The sequence below is a fragment of the Barbus barbus genome (assembly GCF_936440315.1).
Source record: "Barbus barbus genome assembly, chromosome: 5".
NCBI lineage: Eukaryota > Metazoa > Chordata > Actinopteri > Cypriniformes > Cyprinidae > Barbus > Barbus barbus.
In genome coordinates, this window is record NC_136733.1 from 17,857,289 (window position 1) to 17,872,090 (window position 14,802).

Here is a 14,802-nt window from a genome sequence, read left to right on the forward strand (position 1 = left end):
AAAAAAAATTGGTATTGTATTTTGGTCCTGCATGCTTTTAAGGTAGGTTTATTGTATTGGTTTATTTTATTAGATGTATTGGCTTTGTCTAGTTTTGTGACATGCTGTCTTACCTCATAGTATTTACCATCCGTGTAGCATCCACAGTTCTGATTGAGGATACAGCTCTTGCCGTTGAGCACATAGCCTTGGTCACACTGGCACCCCTCAACACAGTACTGGTTACAGTCTCTCTGTCCACGTGCAGGGGCACATTGCGGCTGGCACACCATCATACAGCTGGAATAGTGGCTGTTCACGGGGCATGACAGCACTGGGCACACACAGAGTTTGTTGAACGGGTGAGCTTCTCCAGAAGTAAAGGGGAGGATGTATTGTATTTCTCTATGAAGGGCTTATGTGAATGTGTGGCATTGACGGGGCTTTGACTGTGATAAAATGTCTTTTAAAAAAATGTCTTTAAAAAAAAATGTAAAAAAATTATTTTTTTTTGTAATTTTTATGTTGGCTAAACAGAACATTTGTAAATTAAGCCATGGTTTGTGGTTAGCCAGCATAACACCAAGGATTAAGAGGTTTTATAATAGCGTTTACATGCCAGGCCCAGAAGTGCAAGCAATATTTGCATCTAAATGCATGAAAATGACAATACTTTTCTTAGCAGCCTCATAAATCTTTCTAAAATTTAAATTCTTTATTTCCTGAAGAAAATATGCATGGTGCTTACCCAAAATTGCTAGGACATTTTGGCTGGTTAAGTGTCTGTTTACTGGTCAAGAGGCCACCCTCATATTACTATGATATTCTAGTTTTTAGACTTGAGTCCAGTTCCTCCTTCATTGTAAGTCTGTTTTTTTTATTCTCTGATCACTTAGAAAATTAACAGCACATCTCTCTCTTAATAATCCACACAATTTACAGTAGAACAAACCCCTAACCTCAAGTATGAGAAATAATAGTTGTGATGCTTGCCTTAGAAAGAACCATTCATTTTTTTGCATAACAAGATTGTGACATGAGTAAAAAAACATAATATGTCATATAAATATGTCTCACCACAGGGTGTGGAACTTCTCCAGCCAATGACAGACACTCCTTGTGTCTGACAGGTACTGGCGTAAATCTGTAGCCAATTACAGATAGTCTCTCTCGCACCTTGATCTACACATGTATCCTGCAGGCAGCTCTGGTAGAAGTATGCTGGTGCCACTTTGCTGTGACAGCGTGCAAACACACCTCCACGGTCTATTATAAGTCCACATAATCTCACCGCCTCAGGTTCAACGTACACATACAACCCTTCAGCAAAGTGGAAACGGTTTCCTGGGTTACCGTTATCCATGTCAATGTTACCAGCAGCATCTGTTACTTGGGCGGGGACCTCAGCAGCTAGGCCCCTCTCAGCCAATCCACAGCGAGGACAAGAGTCCCCGCAACCCACTTGGCAGAAGGTGTCACGTTCTGCCCATGCCATGCCCCATTCTGTGACACTTAGTGCGGGACCAGTAAAGGGCATTCCTTGGCAGAGCCCACAGGTGGCGTTAAAGAGACTGCGAGGAAGAGTCAGAAGCAGTAGAGTATTCCAATCAAAAGCCACCTGTAGAGATAACTGTGCATTAGCTTCCATAGTGGATAATGTTGTAAAGTTGTACAGTATGTGTTTGCAATATGTATTTTGATTTGCACTCCACCTTCAGACCAAAGTCTGTCTCCACAAGTAACTGCAGACCAAGGGTGTAGATGTTAACTTTCCCTGGACCAAGTTTTATAGGCAGATACAGGCGCTCTTTATTCACCTAAAAGAGATAAATACTGTAAAACATTGACATTTGTTTCAATAATAGCAATCAAAACTGTTTAGTTCATAATACATCACTTTCAATCTCATCTTCTTATATAATGTCATTTTATCCATTTGTTGTTCATCGTCTATCTATATTATTTAACAGAGTTCAAAAGCCAGTTTCATGATGTCTCTCATTTTCAAACTTGGTTTTCTTCTCCCCTCAATCTTTATTTGATCTAAAGTTCCTCAGATCTTTCAGTGCTGTTGTGAACTCATTCCAGACGTCACTCAGTTATAAATTTCCCTCTGTATCTGCTCCAGTGTGCTAACAGATGCTGGCTGAAATATTATACCCCTCACCTGAAAAAAATTACTGCTTTGTTTAGCTTTTCTGTCTGGTTGATTAAAATAACTTTGTGTCATAAAAATTAGGCGTTTGACCTTCAAAAGGTGGTGTTCTATAATTACAGATGAATTCTTGTGATTATAAAATGTCTGCCACTCATGCAAATGTTAAAAAATTGTATCAGTAGCTGTCTGTTTCAGGTGCAGGTGTAGAATTTTGTACTGATCCAAATCAGCTTTGCCTGCTGGATCACATCTGTACACACAAATATGTACATGCTATTTGTGTCACTCAAACTGATATTGAGTTTTATGCCAATTACAATTCTAGGACATGGACCTGTTTAAAACAAAGCAAACAAAAGCATAAGATTCATATTATTCATAATCTCAATACATAGCTCAGGACAATCTTACCGTGACTGTGTGTTTGAAACTTCGTGACACCTCAATTTCATATCCATAGACCTCCAGAACAAATCCTCGCACCCATATAGCCTGGCCTGTGTCTCTCTCTTCACTCCGACCTGAAAACTGGAACCTGGGCAGTCCTCCCAGAACTGTCTCTGCACTGTCTAGTCCCCCAAAGCCTTCTTCGTCTCCCTCGCCACAGTCAGTAGTGGCCAGACGAAGAGTACAGCTGCTCTGGAGGTCAAATGGTACACCTCCAAATGGCAAAAAGTGTCCATAACCAGCAACAACACACATGGCCTCTGTCCTTGGCTGACAGAAAAACAGGCCTTCATTCTCCTGGCAGTACTCCTCTGGGTGACAGGGTGAGAAGGTGCAGTAGACACTGTTGTCTGTGCCGTTGCAGTAGCAGCGCTCCTGGCACTCCCAGTCTGTCCAGAATGTATCATTGGTGGCTAGCTGGCGGCTCAGGTAGAAGCAGCCGCAGTCGCTACGTGCCACACAGATGCCATCGCGGAGGGCAAATCCCTCTTCACACTGGCAGCCCTCTGAGCAGGGTAGAGGGCATGGCTCCTCAGGATCGTCCAAGTTAGAGCAAGTGAGAGGGCATGCAGATGTACACTCATCGAAATGACTGTTTTCTGGGCAGGGAAGAGCTAAAGAAAGAAAGAAAAAGGAAACTGTGAAAGGGATAGAAGGTGCTGAAAATTATAAAAGATAAAAACAACCAACTCTCTTACGGCAGTTGGTAGCACTCCTCCAGGCTCCCAAGTTGATCTGCGCATCCTGGCAAGCTGAAGCATATGCCTGGAGGGCGTTACACAGGGCAGAACGGTTTCCTTCCCTCACACACATGTTGTAGAGGCAGTTTCTGAAGAAAGGAGAGGGATTAACAGCTGTGTGGCAAACCAGGAACGAGCTGTTTCCTGGGTCATTGATGTTTCCACACAGCCACGGACTCTGGTACAGCCTTAAATCTGTACACATACGATACAAGTCCTCACAGTCACCATTGCATGTCAGATCATCCGCAATGGCTCTCCAGCCTTCAATAAACTGTTCGGGTGTATCAGCCTGCCTTCCACTAGGTAGACGGAGGTCATCAATTGGATCTCCATTGAAGAACCCACAAAGACCACAGGTGGTGTTGTAAAAGAGGGTGGAGAGAGTGATGTTTAGCAGGCCCTGACGTGAGTATCGGGTGCGGACTAAACCACTCCACTCAATCACCGTGGTATTACCAGAGGACCGGTATATCATTAAAGGCTCCACTGGATGAACATAAGGAAGAATCGCTGGTTCACTGTTGACCTGGGTGGAGAGGAGAGTTACAACATCATCAGCATGTCATACAATCAGATAACTTGGTCTGAACAATATGTGAGAATATATTGAGGAACAATCAATGCTACTGTACAAGTAATGATATTGCTATAGTGAAGTGTCCCAAGTAAGTATCTTCACAACTTTCATCTTTCACAGATGGGAACTGACACTTTTTTTGTAGATTAGAGGATATGAAAGTCACCACATACCTTTATCAAGTCAAAATCCGAGCCACCTATCTGGGCTTCCAAATATCCCACCCTAACGACTACTGGCCGTAGCCATGTGGGGCCCTTATTCACCAGCTTCCTGCCAATCTTCACCTCCACTGATGTAACATTTGCAGGCAAGCGTCCCAAAGTCTTCACCAGGTAGAATGAGCTCTCATCAGGGAACGGCATTGTGGACCCATCAAACATAGCCAGTATTTGAGTCTGAGACAGCAAACATACTGCTTCACGACGAGGGTAACATCCCAACAACCCAGCTTCTGCTACACACACCTCGCCTTCACCACAAGAGTCATTGAAGCATGTTACTTCACCTGCTGGGCCACACACACAACGCTGGGAGCATTCTTCACCCACCTCACCCCTTTCCCCTGCCCAGAAGGTCTCATTTAGGGCATAGTACAGACCGTCACGTTCACATCCACACTCAGAGCGACGGACGCAGCGGCTGCCACTCAGCACATATCCCTGGTCACACAGACAGCCCTCAGTGCATGGATGGGTACAGTAGAGGTGAGATGTCAGGTCGGAGCAGGACGCAGGACATGCACTCGTGCAGACTTGGTAGTGGCTGTTCTCAGGGCATGTCAATGCTAAGAGCCAATGGTAAATGGAAAAATGTAAGGTCAGTGGAAAAGAGAACATAGAAAGAATATATTTATGATAGAAAGTGAGAAAAGGATTTAATAATGTATAATTGAATTAACCCCTAAAAGAACTCTCTATGATGTCTGGACTTTATTGATATAGAATTAACCTTAAGGGCACACCTGATATCACTCACCACAAAACGAGCGTGATCTCCAGGGTCGTATAGTGACTCCCAAGGCCTGGCATGCAAGTGCATATGCCTGTATAGCCTGGCACAGGGTGGTGATGTTGTCACGATTGCTGCACATATCATAAACACAGCTGTACACAAATGCTGTGGGATCTACCACAGCTCTGCAGTCTCTGAAAGGCCCATCAGTCTTATTGATCAGCCCACAGTAGTCTGAGCGAAAGTAGAATGCTTCGGCTGCTGGTTCACACATGCTACAGTTCTGGGCACAGCCATCTGTACAACGAAAATCTGTGTCCTCAGCTCGCCAGCTACCACCCAGTTCCACTACGCTCTCTGCCAAAGAGCCATCTGGCAACACAGGGTCATCCGCGGGGTCATCGTTGTAGTTACCACATAGACCACAAGTGTTGTTGAAATAAGAACTGGGGAGGGAGATGGAGGCATAGTGCAATCCGTCATAGGTCACCAATAGACCAAAGTCTGTTTCCAAAGCGACAGCAACGCCAGATTGGTAAACCTTGACTGCACCTAGTTGAAGTTGAACAGGGAGAGTCTTTATCAAGCCATCCACCTGTAACAACAGAAACACAAAGTGAAAGACATTGAGAAAGGCTATATTGCCTGTGTCCTGCAAGAACAATTTAATCTACTAGGCTTGTATTCATACTGATTGCACAGTTGGTCAGTTTAGTTGGAGTAACAGCTTCAAATTTAAAGGACTGAAACATGAAGAAAGCTGACCTGCACAGTTCCCAGTGTCCCTTTGGGTAGTGTGACTCGGTGGTTGTACACCTCTACTGTCACATCCCGTAGCCAGGACACTGTGGTCACACCACGGTTTTCGTTCTTAGCCTCCACACTGAAGAAGGGCAGACCAGGCATTTCCCAGCATGGACGAGCCAACAGGTATGAGCAAGTACCCTGGATGGGAGATCAAGGAAATCACATAGTTTTAGCATACTGTTCTAAAGCAAAAAAAAAACACAGGTGATCAGCATGATATTCAGCTTTGTGATAGCATAAACTTTGGCATCTAGCATAACCTCTGATAATGGATATCTTATAAACTCAGTGTGAAATATGATGATCCTGGAAATCTTTGGAAAATTCATACTTAACTATGTCCAGAAGCATCGGTGAGCCAAGTGTACTTTGAATGCAACATTCAGGGGAGAAAAAGTCACCTATTCACCCAGTATTGTAGAGTTAACTATTACTGACCATTTTATGGAAATAGGATTTTAACTCTATACTGCACCTGGAAATGATAAAGAAATCCATCGAAAGTGTGGTAGTGGGGGTCTCCAAACACCACACAGGTGCTGGTACGGGTAGGCTGGCAGTAGTAAGCCCCCTCCACCTGTTCACAGGTTTCTAACTGACCACATGGAGTTTCTTGACAGATGACCTCATTATCCAGATCAAGACACCTACATCTCTGAGTGCATTGGTCTGATAACCAGAAAATCTCCCCACGCCGGAAAAACCGCCCTGAAAAAAAAAAAGATTGTGGAGACACATAAAAAGAAGAGAGTGTAAGATAGGGCATGAGCGGAACATGTTGAATAAAAAAATGTACATGGCAAATAAACAAGGAGCACACAATTAACATAGGAGTAAAATATAAATTTAATGTATCAAATACCATGAAAACATTATAAAACTATAACTATATAGTTTTTGTTGTACCAATGTAGCTGCAGCCATTTGCTGGGTCTATCTGGTCAGCATCAATGCGGAAGAACCACCGTCCTGGCACATTAACATTAGTGGTCTGTTCAATGTTAACCACTTCATTCGAGCGTGATCCGGGAAGGTTGAAGAAATAGCTGACATCTCCACCATTAAAACCTGCCTAGAGAGAGTAATCATAGCAGAGAATGATAAAGAGATCAATTATGTTGTGAGTTTTCAGAGGGTGAAAACTATTCATCTGATGCAAAAAACCGGAACCCCTGTAACAACTACAGTACAGCAACCTCTGTAACAACTGTTATATCACAAATGAGATTTTCAAGATTAGCCTACCTGTGCTGTGGTTCCTCCCAGGCCCGTAAGAGGGTCTCCTCCACTAGCCGTGCCTGTGCTCCAGTTGATCTCTCCATAGTTAAACATAGCAAAATAAGCTTGGCCATCGGAGATCAAAACTGCCTGAAATGTATTTACCTGAAAAGAAAAATAATAATTATTTTGTTGTGGTGGTGGTGATTATTGTGGTGATCACACGGTGCATGCTGCTCATTAGCAAAGTTTGACATTTTGACACACTTACCGGCGTTGTCTGGCTGCCTCCATAAAAGGTGACCTGATGCCAGGTAGCTATGAAGACCCAGGTGGCAGTGAAGGACACCATTTTCTTGAAATACTTTCTGACATCCTGAGTGGCCCTCTCCAGGGTCTCTGGGTCTGTTGTCTCACGGTAGTACACATCCCCACGGATACCATTATGCACGTCAGCCCATAAAGGGGCAATGAAGGAACGGCTGTCACTGAGGGGAAAAACCTCTGGAGTGAATTGACTCACCTGAATGTTGAAGGAGATCACTCCATTGTTGTTGACCTATTGGAAAATGTAAGATGGTGTGCTGTTACACAATTTACTGCTGAATTGAACACCTAAGATGTTGCATTGATATTTTGGCTGACTTTTCTCACAGTTCTCCTCCATATTTTTGACACTTACATAAAGGGACCTATGGGGCACACTGAAGAATATGAACGGAATTAGTAGTGGAATCTCTGGAGAACTGCCATCATCCATCTTAGGGGTTTCTAAATCCCTGTGAGCTGGTCCAAAGGGGTAGAGGGTATCCTGAGAAAAAGCTAAGCAGAAGAAAACAAAATGGATTTAAAATATGTAAATTCAGTGATGTGTCTTTTTGCATAGATGTGGTACATCATAAGCTGTACGCCTATTGAAATCTGAAAATTCTTTTCAGACTGATGAAGTCATTTACAGACTTGGAAAAGGTTTTGGGTTCTTGCATCAAAAGACTGAAGTCTTTTTGACATCATTACTTATTGTTTGACTCTTTATCCAGTGCCTTGGCTCTTTTTGTCCATTAATCACTGTTACATCTAATTCTCGTGAGGTGTTGTGGAGGCAGGAGAGAGTTTACAGGTAGTACAGAGTGGACATCACTTACCTCCTCTGGGAGCAAGGGTGCTGAAGAGCTGGAGAAGAGAGACTAAAGCGCCTGTTCTGACCATCCTAAACACCTGAGAAACATTTAAATATTCATCACAAAACATATGTTGTAGTGCCACCAGCTCTCCAGACATAAGTTATTTTAAGATTTAAAAAACATTAACATTACAATATATAAAATAATAGCATGATAATAAACCTATTTAAAGAAATAAACACTAGGCCAAGACACATTTGTCTCCAATCTTCCCTGGTTTAAAGAGCAGTCTCCCAGGTTTCCCATGAGGGCATTCTGTCCCTTTCTCCCTCTCCATGGTGGGCCTGTTCGCCCTGAGCTGAAAAGGTTCTATTATGTGATGGGGAACAATGTGTTGGGATCACATTCTCCAGCACTACCGTGTGAGTGGGCTATGGTGATGCAGTTCTAGGCCTCCACAGTGCCAAAGAGCCCGCGGCTGGGAGAACTTGCCTTGCTCCTCTCCATCGTCTGAAGGGTCCATTACCAAGTGTTTATGTGTTATGACTTGTTGGCATCAGAGAAAAGGCTGTGAACAGTGAGGCTAATGGGTTTAATTTAACAGGCTTGAGTTGCCAAGGTCTTTACGGCAACCCTGAGAGGCTGAAGTTTGGGTTTCACTCCCTTTAGATTCACCTAGCCTTAGTATGCCAAAATAAATGGACAACCTCTCAAATATCAGATGATGGAAATGATAAGGATATAAAATTATTCTGACTTTCAATTGGAAATGTTTTAGGTTGACCTATATTTTCATGAGGAGGACTAAGTGCCTTTTAGAAAGTGCAATGACAAAAGTAAGCAATAGCAAGCAAAACTCGATTAAACTGATTCATCCGGTATAATTCAGTCTTAAGGGTAACTCCACAGTCTTAACATAAACTACCTAATACTCGAATGCAAACCCAAAAGGTCTAGTGTGTTATTAAATAAACAGTATTTAACTTATATGTCATAGCAAGAAAATGTATAATGTAATATAATTTAGTTGTATTTGGAAAAAAAACACAATTACATTGCCTTACCTATTGTTAATTATGTAAGCTCTTCATAGTATCACAAATCCAGAATTATGTTGAGAGATTTCACTCAACAAAACAAACCAAAGCTCACGTCATCATAGCTCAATTAATCAGAACATGCTATCAAATGTAAGTCTAATTAAATTTTTCATATTTCATACAATGTTTAAATCCTAGAAAAGGAATCAGATGATCTGTGCCTTTGCCTAGTAAGATAATTATCCAGTGTTAGCAAATTAAATTTAGCATTGTGCTGTTGCATAAAACTATCATACAGTAAAGACAGTTTCATTACTTAAAAAATTAGTCTTAAATGAAATTAATAAAAAATGCAAGAAATTAGCAAGAAGAAAAAAAATTACTACTAGGTTTTTTTGTAGAAAACCAAGGAAATATGACATTACATTTCAATGCAAACAATATCAGGATGCGATTAATTATAACATTCTAAAATTGGCATGGAAACAACCGTACATTTTAATTCAAGCTGCTTGAATTAGGAATGAATCCTTAAGTCATAGCCTTAAGTGTACCATTTCTTCATATTGCCAAATGAGAAAGAATATCCACCTTCCAACATAACTGAAATCCAGTCTCCTGAAGAGAGCCTGTGTTTTGGACAATGTCCTGTATAACATCTTCCGTCATGAAACCACAGTACAGACAAAACTGACATTTGATGGGATTCCCAAGTGAACCATGAGATACTGTGTGAGATGCCAACAGGCAAATCCATTGCTCTCCACATCACATTACATAGACTGGCAGAGTTCATTTGGCTAACCTCTCAGAAACCGATCTCAAACAAGCTGCCTGTCTGACGACTGGCATTAATACCAATGATAGATGTTATCAAAATTACTTAGTTACAGTTTGGAAGTTAAAGCCTATCATTTACATTTTCACGCACAAAGTGCGTTTCCAAAACAAAGAGAAGGAAGGGAGGTGTAAAAGAGGTAGAGAGCACCTGAACATCACTTGTGAGAAAGTGACAAGGAGTGAAAGACAGTGAATTTGTCATAAGAAAACAAAACAAAACAAGAACAAAACACAAGAGCTCCAGTTCAGAGACCACAACTAAGAATTCAGCACTAACCTGCCTTCATAGGACGGAAGTTCAGCACGTCACCTGTGCATCAGCCTCTAAGTCACATCCAAGTAGGTACCATCAACGCAGTCTCAAGAGCGGAGGGGCTCTGCTCTTGGATGCAGAAAAGGGAGGGGGAGACTGCCCAGAAAAACCCTCCTAAACCCTCCACTCACACTGAGCGCTGTGCTGGTCCAATTCCACCGGACAACCGCCAAGAACAAGAATGGCAAACACAGCCCAATCCGTGCCTCAGGGTACGCTTGATTTCAAAGAGCAGAAGTCTGGAGAAAGTGATCCAAGAATGAGAGGACAGAGGAGGAGTGAGTGTGTGGGTTCCCTGTATGGCTCTACTGGAGGGAGACGCATCAGAGGCAGGTGCTACCTTTTGCACCAGGGATAGCGTTAAAGTTAATCTGAGATCAGTTTTTGGGGAAGGGGGAGGATAGGAGAGGGAAAGAGAGAGGGTGGGGATGGAGAGAGGGGTTGAGACTTTCGAAAGAGGGAAAAACAAAGAACAAGAGCAGAATGGTAAAGAGAGAGTTGATAAGAGAAGGGGGTAGAGCTGTGGACCAGTGAAGGGTGGCGTTTGGTAAGTAACTAAAGGGAAATATTGAAACTAGAGCTGTAAGCACAAAGAGGATTTCTGAAGAAAATGTCAGGCCTTTGGACTGAACCCCAATTCCCTATATAGCAGCCCTCTCCGTAACTAGTGCACAGTCCACTGCATCACTTCAGGGGCTCTACGGCCCACTCTAGGGGCATTTATTTACAAAAGGAATCACAGCAGAAAAACATTGCTTTATTTGACTGAAAAAAGGGAGAAGAGCTTAGGTTACTGAATTAACATGAATCAACTTGGACTCTCTTAAGTATGTGCGTGTGCGAGTAAATCAGTGCTCCCCCTCCTGTCTTACTGGGCTCCCTGTAGCAATTAAGTATAGCCTCATTTGCAACAACTCACTCAACCCTGAGTTGGTCTCCAAATGGGGCTCATTTCTATAGATACGGTGGCGAGATAACGACAAAAAGGGGGGAAATCATTGGTGCATCCACGGCGATAGGGTCTGGGAAGGAGATGGGAGCGAGATCTGAGTCAGACTCAGCATTGTTTCTAGGAGGACAGTGGACGTAACTAGATACTGGAGGAGGGCAGGATGTGTGAAAGCCGACTGGACGGACGCAGACCCCAGATTCCCTGTGACCAACGTGGGGGTCCCAGTGGAGGGTTCCTTTACACCTTGTTGCTTTGTTGTGCAAATGCAGCCCATACTCTTAACTAAACTAGTGCACAACAAGAACAGAGAATTTGACAAAGAGTGCAATGTGGTCCCAGGCTGACTGTTGGACAGTTGTGCTGGAATGACCAGACACAGAAAAAAGAAAGAGTGAGAAAGGACAAGGAGGAGACAGCAATCCGTATCTTCTCATCATAGTCTCCCTCTGCCGTTGTAATGAGCTTACTAATAGGGTTTATCATGCAATGTCTTCATATTTGTCCCTCATTGTTTTTCATGTTCACCATGTTGACAGAAATGTTGTGTTTGTGGAATAGGTCAACCACGCTGAGATAATCCTGCATCTTTACAACCAGTTTCAGTCCCACCAAGAACAAGAGATGGCTATGAGCTTGGCGATAAGCGTTAACTACACTGTCTGGGTATTGGAGTCAAGTATCTGATAAAATTTAATCGCAAACTGTCAGCCCCATCAACCACCTGCCAACCAAACCTGGCAGATCCAAATCAGGCTGACCGAATTATCATAATGTCATCGGGTACAACAAGGACCTTTGGAGTCATCGAACCATTTCCGTGGGAAAGGACTCAAGCATAGTTGGACGCACTAACACTGTAGTTGCTTGCCGGTAGGTCCACCAGACCTGACCCTGGAAGCTGGAAAAGGCCCTGGATTAGACCCTCGCTGGGTCATCCAATATCTTAATTTTCATCCAAACCCCCTTGATGCATCCAGTGCCAAACATTTGCCTTGCCCTCATATTCTTTCCTTTCCTTAACAATGTCAAGCCCCCTTAAGGTAACTCAAACCTTCTCAGAAAACATCTCCCCCTCCTGGCCACACAATGAGCCTCCTTCAGCGTTCCTTGCTCTGTGATGCACAGGGTAGATCAGGCTACCAGCTGCCCAGCCAGTTCTTTTTGCTCTAGCTACAGAGTGAGGGGATAAAAAAAACTTTCTTAAAACCCCCACCTATCCAAAACACACCAAATCCCTTAGCTGCTCCCAATGTGACCTTGTCTTTGTAGCCCACCCCTGCTTTCATGCCCTGGTAACCCCTTGTCCCTCTTCCCTCAGATTGGCACAACTCTCTGTGTTGCCGATCCACCAGTGAACTCTGTCTACTGCTGCACTCTGGGAGGTTATGCTGCCCAGTAGAAGGCCGCTAAGGAGATGGACGTTTTAAGCCTTGGTTGGACAAAGCTGTGCGTGAGTCTGTGAGTGTGACAGCGATGCCAGGTTTGGCACGTGTAGCTTTCACCTGTAGGCGTGACAGGGATAGGCCAGCACTTCTGAATGTGGTGAAACCAATTAGGCATGATGCTTTTTATCAGCCAAACTGTTGGGGTGATCTGGCTGGATAGACTCCAGTTGGATGCTAGCATTTGCCTAGCCTCTTGGTGAGGTCTCTGCAGTGGCTAGTCCCTAGTGTGAGCTGGGTAAAATACACTACTACAACTACGGCAACAAAAGAGGAATAGTTAGAAGAAAGCACAGCAAAAAACAGAAAAGGCAATAGGCAAAGGTAAACCGGTAAACAAGTTGCAAGGTTAGCTTTATCAGAAAGACCATGCAGGTTGTTATGCTGTACCACTCAAGTTTTGCAAGTTCATGCGCTGGGCCAAAATAACTGGACTTTGGATTAAAACAAATTGAGGAGCTAACATGGGGGACCTCTGCTGTTAACATCATTAACATGATCATACAGTCAAACATGGTTAATGTCAGATGAACCGTGTAATATTATGTCCACTAACAATAAAACAATGTAATTAAAAAGAGAAACTTCCATTACCTTGGCAGCTTGGGGGACATTAAGACTAAAACAATTTCATGCAAAGCCTTGCCTGCTATTTATTTGTAACATTTTTCAGTATGGCATTTAGCAGAATTTCACATAATGGTAAATACCATTATTCGTAACACATATCACACACTTTTACAATGATATTCCATGTCATTGTTCATATAATCATTAACATTGAATTAGTATCCATGGCACGAGCCAATGGCCCTCTTTAAACTCTGAAAAACACCATTATACAGACCCATCAATAAGTAAAGATGTCAGCACCTGCTCTGTTAACAACATTTTGGCGTTAGAGGCCAGATGTCCTTAGGGAGCAGAACAGAGAGGATCAAGTGTCATCACCACAACCAGAACACAATAAGAACAAAATATGAGCAATGAGAAACTTGTAGACACACAGGCACTGCTGAAAGATGGGATAAAGGGGATGCTGGAAGTGAACACACTACAGTTTGTAGATAAGTATAAAAGCAAACATGCAGTTCTAGTGAGACATTGGCATAGTGCAGGATTATTATCCAAATGGGGCATTATGGGGTTTTGCGATTATCAGTGAAGAGTAAAATTACGCAGGGAGTGAGTAAATAAATGTGGCAACAATATGGTGTAATCATAGGATTTGGACAAAAATATGACACTCAAGCTCAATTTCCAGTAATAGGACACAACTGAACCAGCGATGGAACTTTTAATCATAACAGAGTCAGATTAGAGTGCAAACAGAAGCTGGACTTCTCTGTGATAAGAAACTAACAGATCATCAGTGTGAAATATGCAGTTACACTGAAACAAAGCTGTCTAAATATCTGACAACAATATCCTTGCTCTTCTCCCCGTCAATAGCACTAATATATATAACCTCTTTAGCTAATCTGAACCCCTAATGGATTCTGAGTTCCCTGTTAACACCTTCCGCTGGGATAGTGTTGCATAGGGACAGCTTGGTAACTAGAGAGGGAGTCTATACTATATCAGTCACTCCAACATTAGAGCCATTCTGCAGGGAAATGGTATGGGAATGAATAGGACAAGACCTGGTAATACAATTCCTTAAATGTATAGACTGGTATGTGCTGACTGTGGTTATAAAAACAAGTCCACAAAGACTGAATGTTAAAATTAGTATGTATCTGTGCAATACATTTATATTTCCCATTTAGTTTTAATTGAGAAATTAAATATTGAGAAAGGGCATGGTTAAGTTCAACAAACTGTTCTCTTTGGGAAGGGAACAGGTACTTAAAGAATACACTGACAGTTATTTGCAAGCTATAAAATAGACAAAATTAGGTTATTTGTGTATGGCTTCCCTTAACGTTTCATGCTTAACAAATGGCAAAATAATATCTTCAACTTCCTTTAAACCTGTAATATGTCAAGATTTAAAAGAAAAAAATCTAAATAAAAGTCAAAGTCAAAATTCAATATATCAGTGTTCCACATTTCCATTTTTTTAAATAATAAGCCAACAAAAAGCATATCTACTCAATAAAAATTAAATTAACTTAAATTTTCATTATTATTGGTCCCCTTGGGTTTTCCAGCTCTGTAACATAGGCATGATAATAATCAAATGCAGATTTATAATCCAACAGCACA

The 14,802-nt window shown here is 42.3% G+C and overlaps 1 protein-coding gene across 1 annotated transcript in view; it reads right to left on the minus strand.

Annotated features, from left to right (window-relative positions):
• LOC306869186 (alpha-tectorin-like) overlaps window positions 1-14,802 on the minus strand; it is a 37,164-nt gene that overhangs the window by 11,286 nt on the left and 11,076 nt on the right. Inside the window, exons 2-15 of the mRNA XM_079415829.1 lie at window positions 8,029-8,101; window positions 7,566-7,705; window positions 7,155-7,442; window positions 6,911-7,048; window positions 6,572-6,737; window positions 6,141-6,373; window positions 5,624-5,803; window positions 4,883-5,453; window positions 4,078-4,691; window positions 3,283-3,853; window positions 2,549-3,198; window positions 1,692-1,796; window positions 1,057-1,597; window positions 114-313 (exon numbers count right to left, since the gene is read on the minus strand). Of these exons, the coding sequence (XP_079271955.1) occupies window positions 114-313; window positions 1,057-1,597; window positions 1,692-1,796; window positions 2,549-3,198; window positions 3,283-3,853; window positions 4,078-4,691; window positions 4,883-5,453; window positions 5,624-5,803; window positions 6,141-6,373; window positions 6,572-6,737; window positions 6,911-7,048; window positions 7,155-7,442; window positions 7,566-7,705; window positions 8,029-8,092 (4,461 nt within the window). The 5' untranslated portion in view covers window positions 8,093-8,101. The remainder of the gene's footprint in view (window positions 1-113; window positions 314-1,056; window positions 1,598-1,691; window positions 1,797-2,548; window positions 3,199-3,282; window positions 3,854-4,077; window positions 4,692-4,882; window positions 5,454-5,623; window positions 5,804-6,140; window positions 6,374-6,571; window positions 6,738-6,910; window positions 7,049-7,154; window positions 7,443-7,565; window positions 7,706-8,028; window positions 8,102-14,802) is intronic.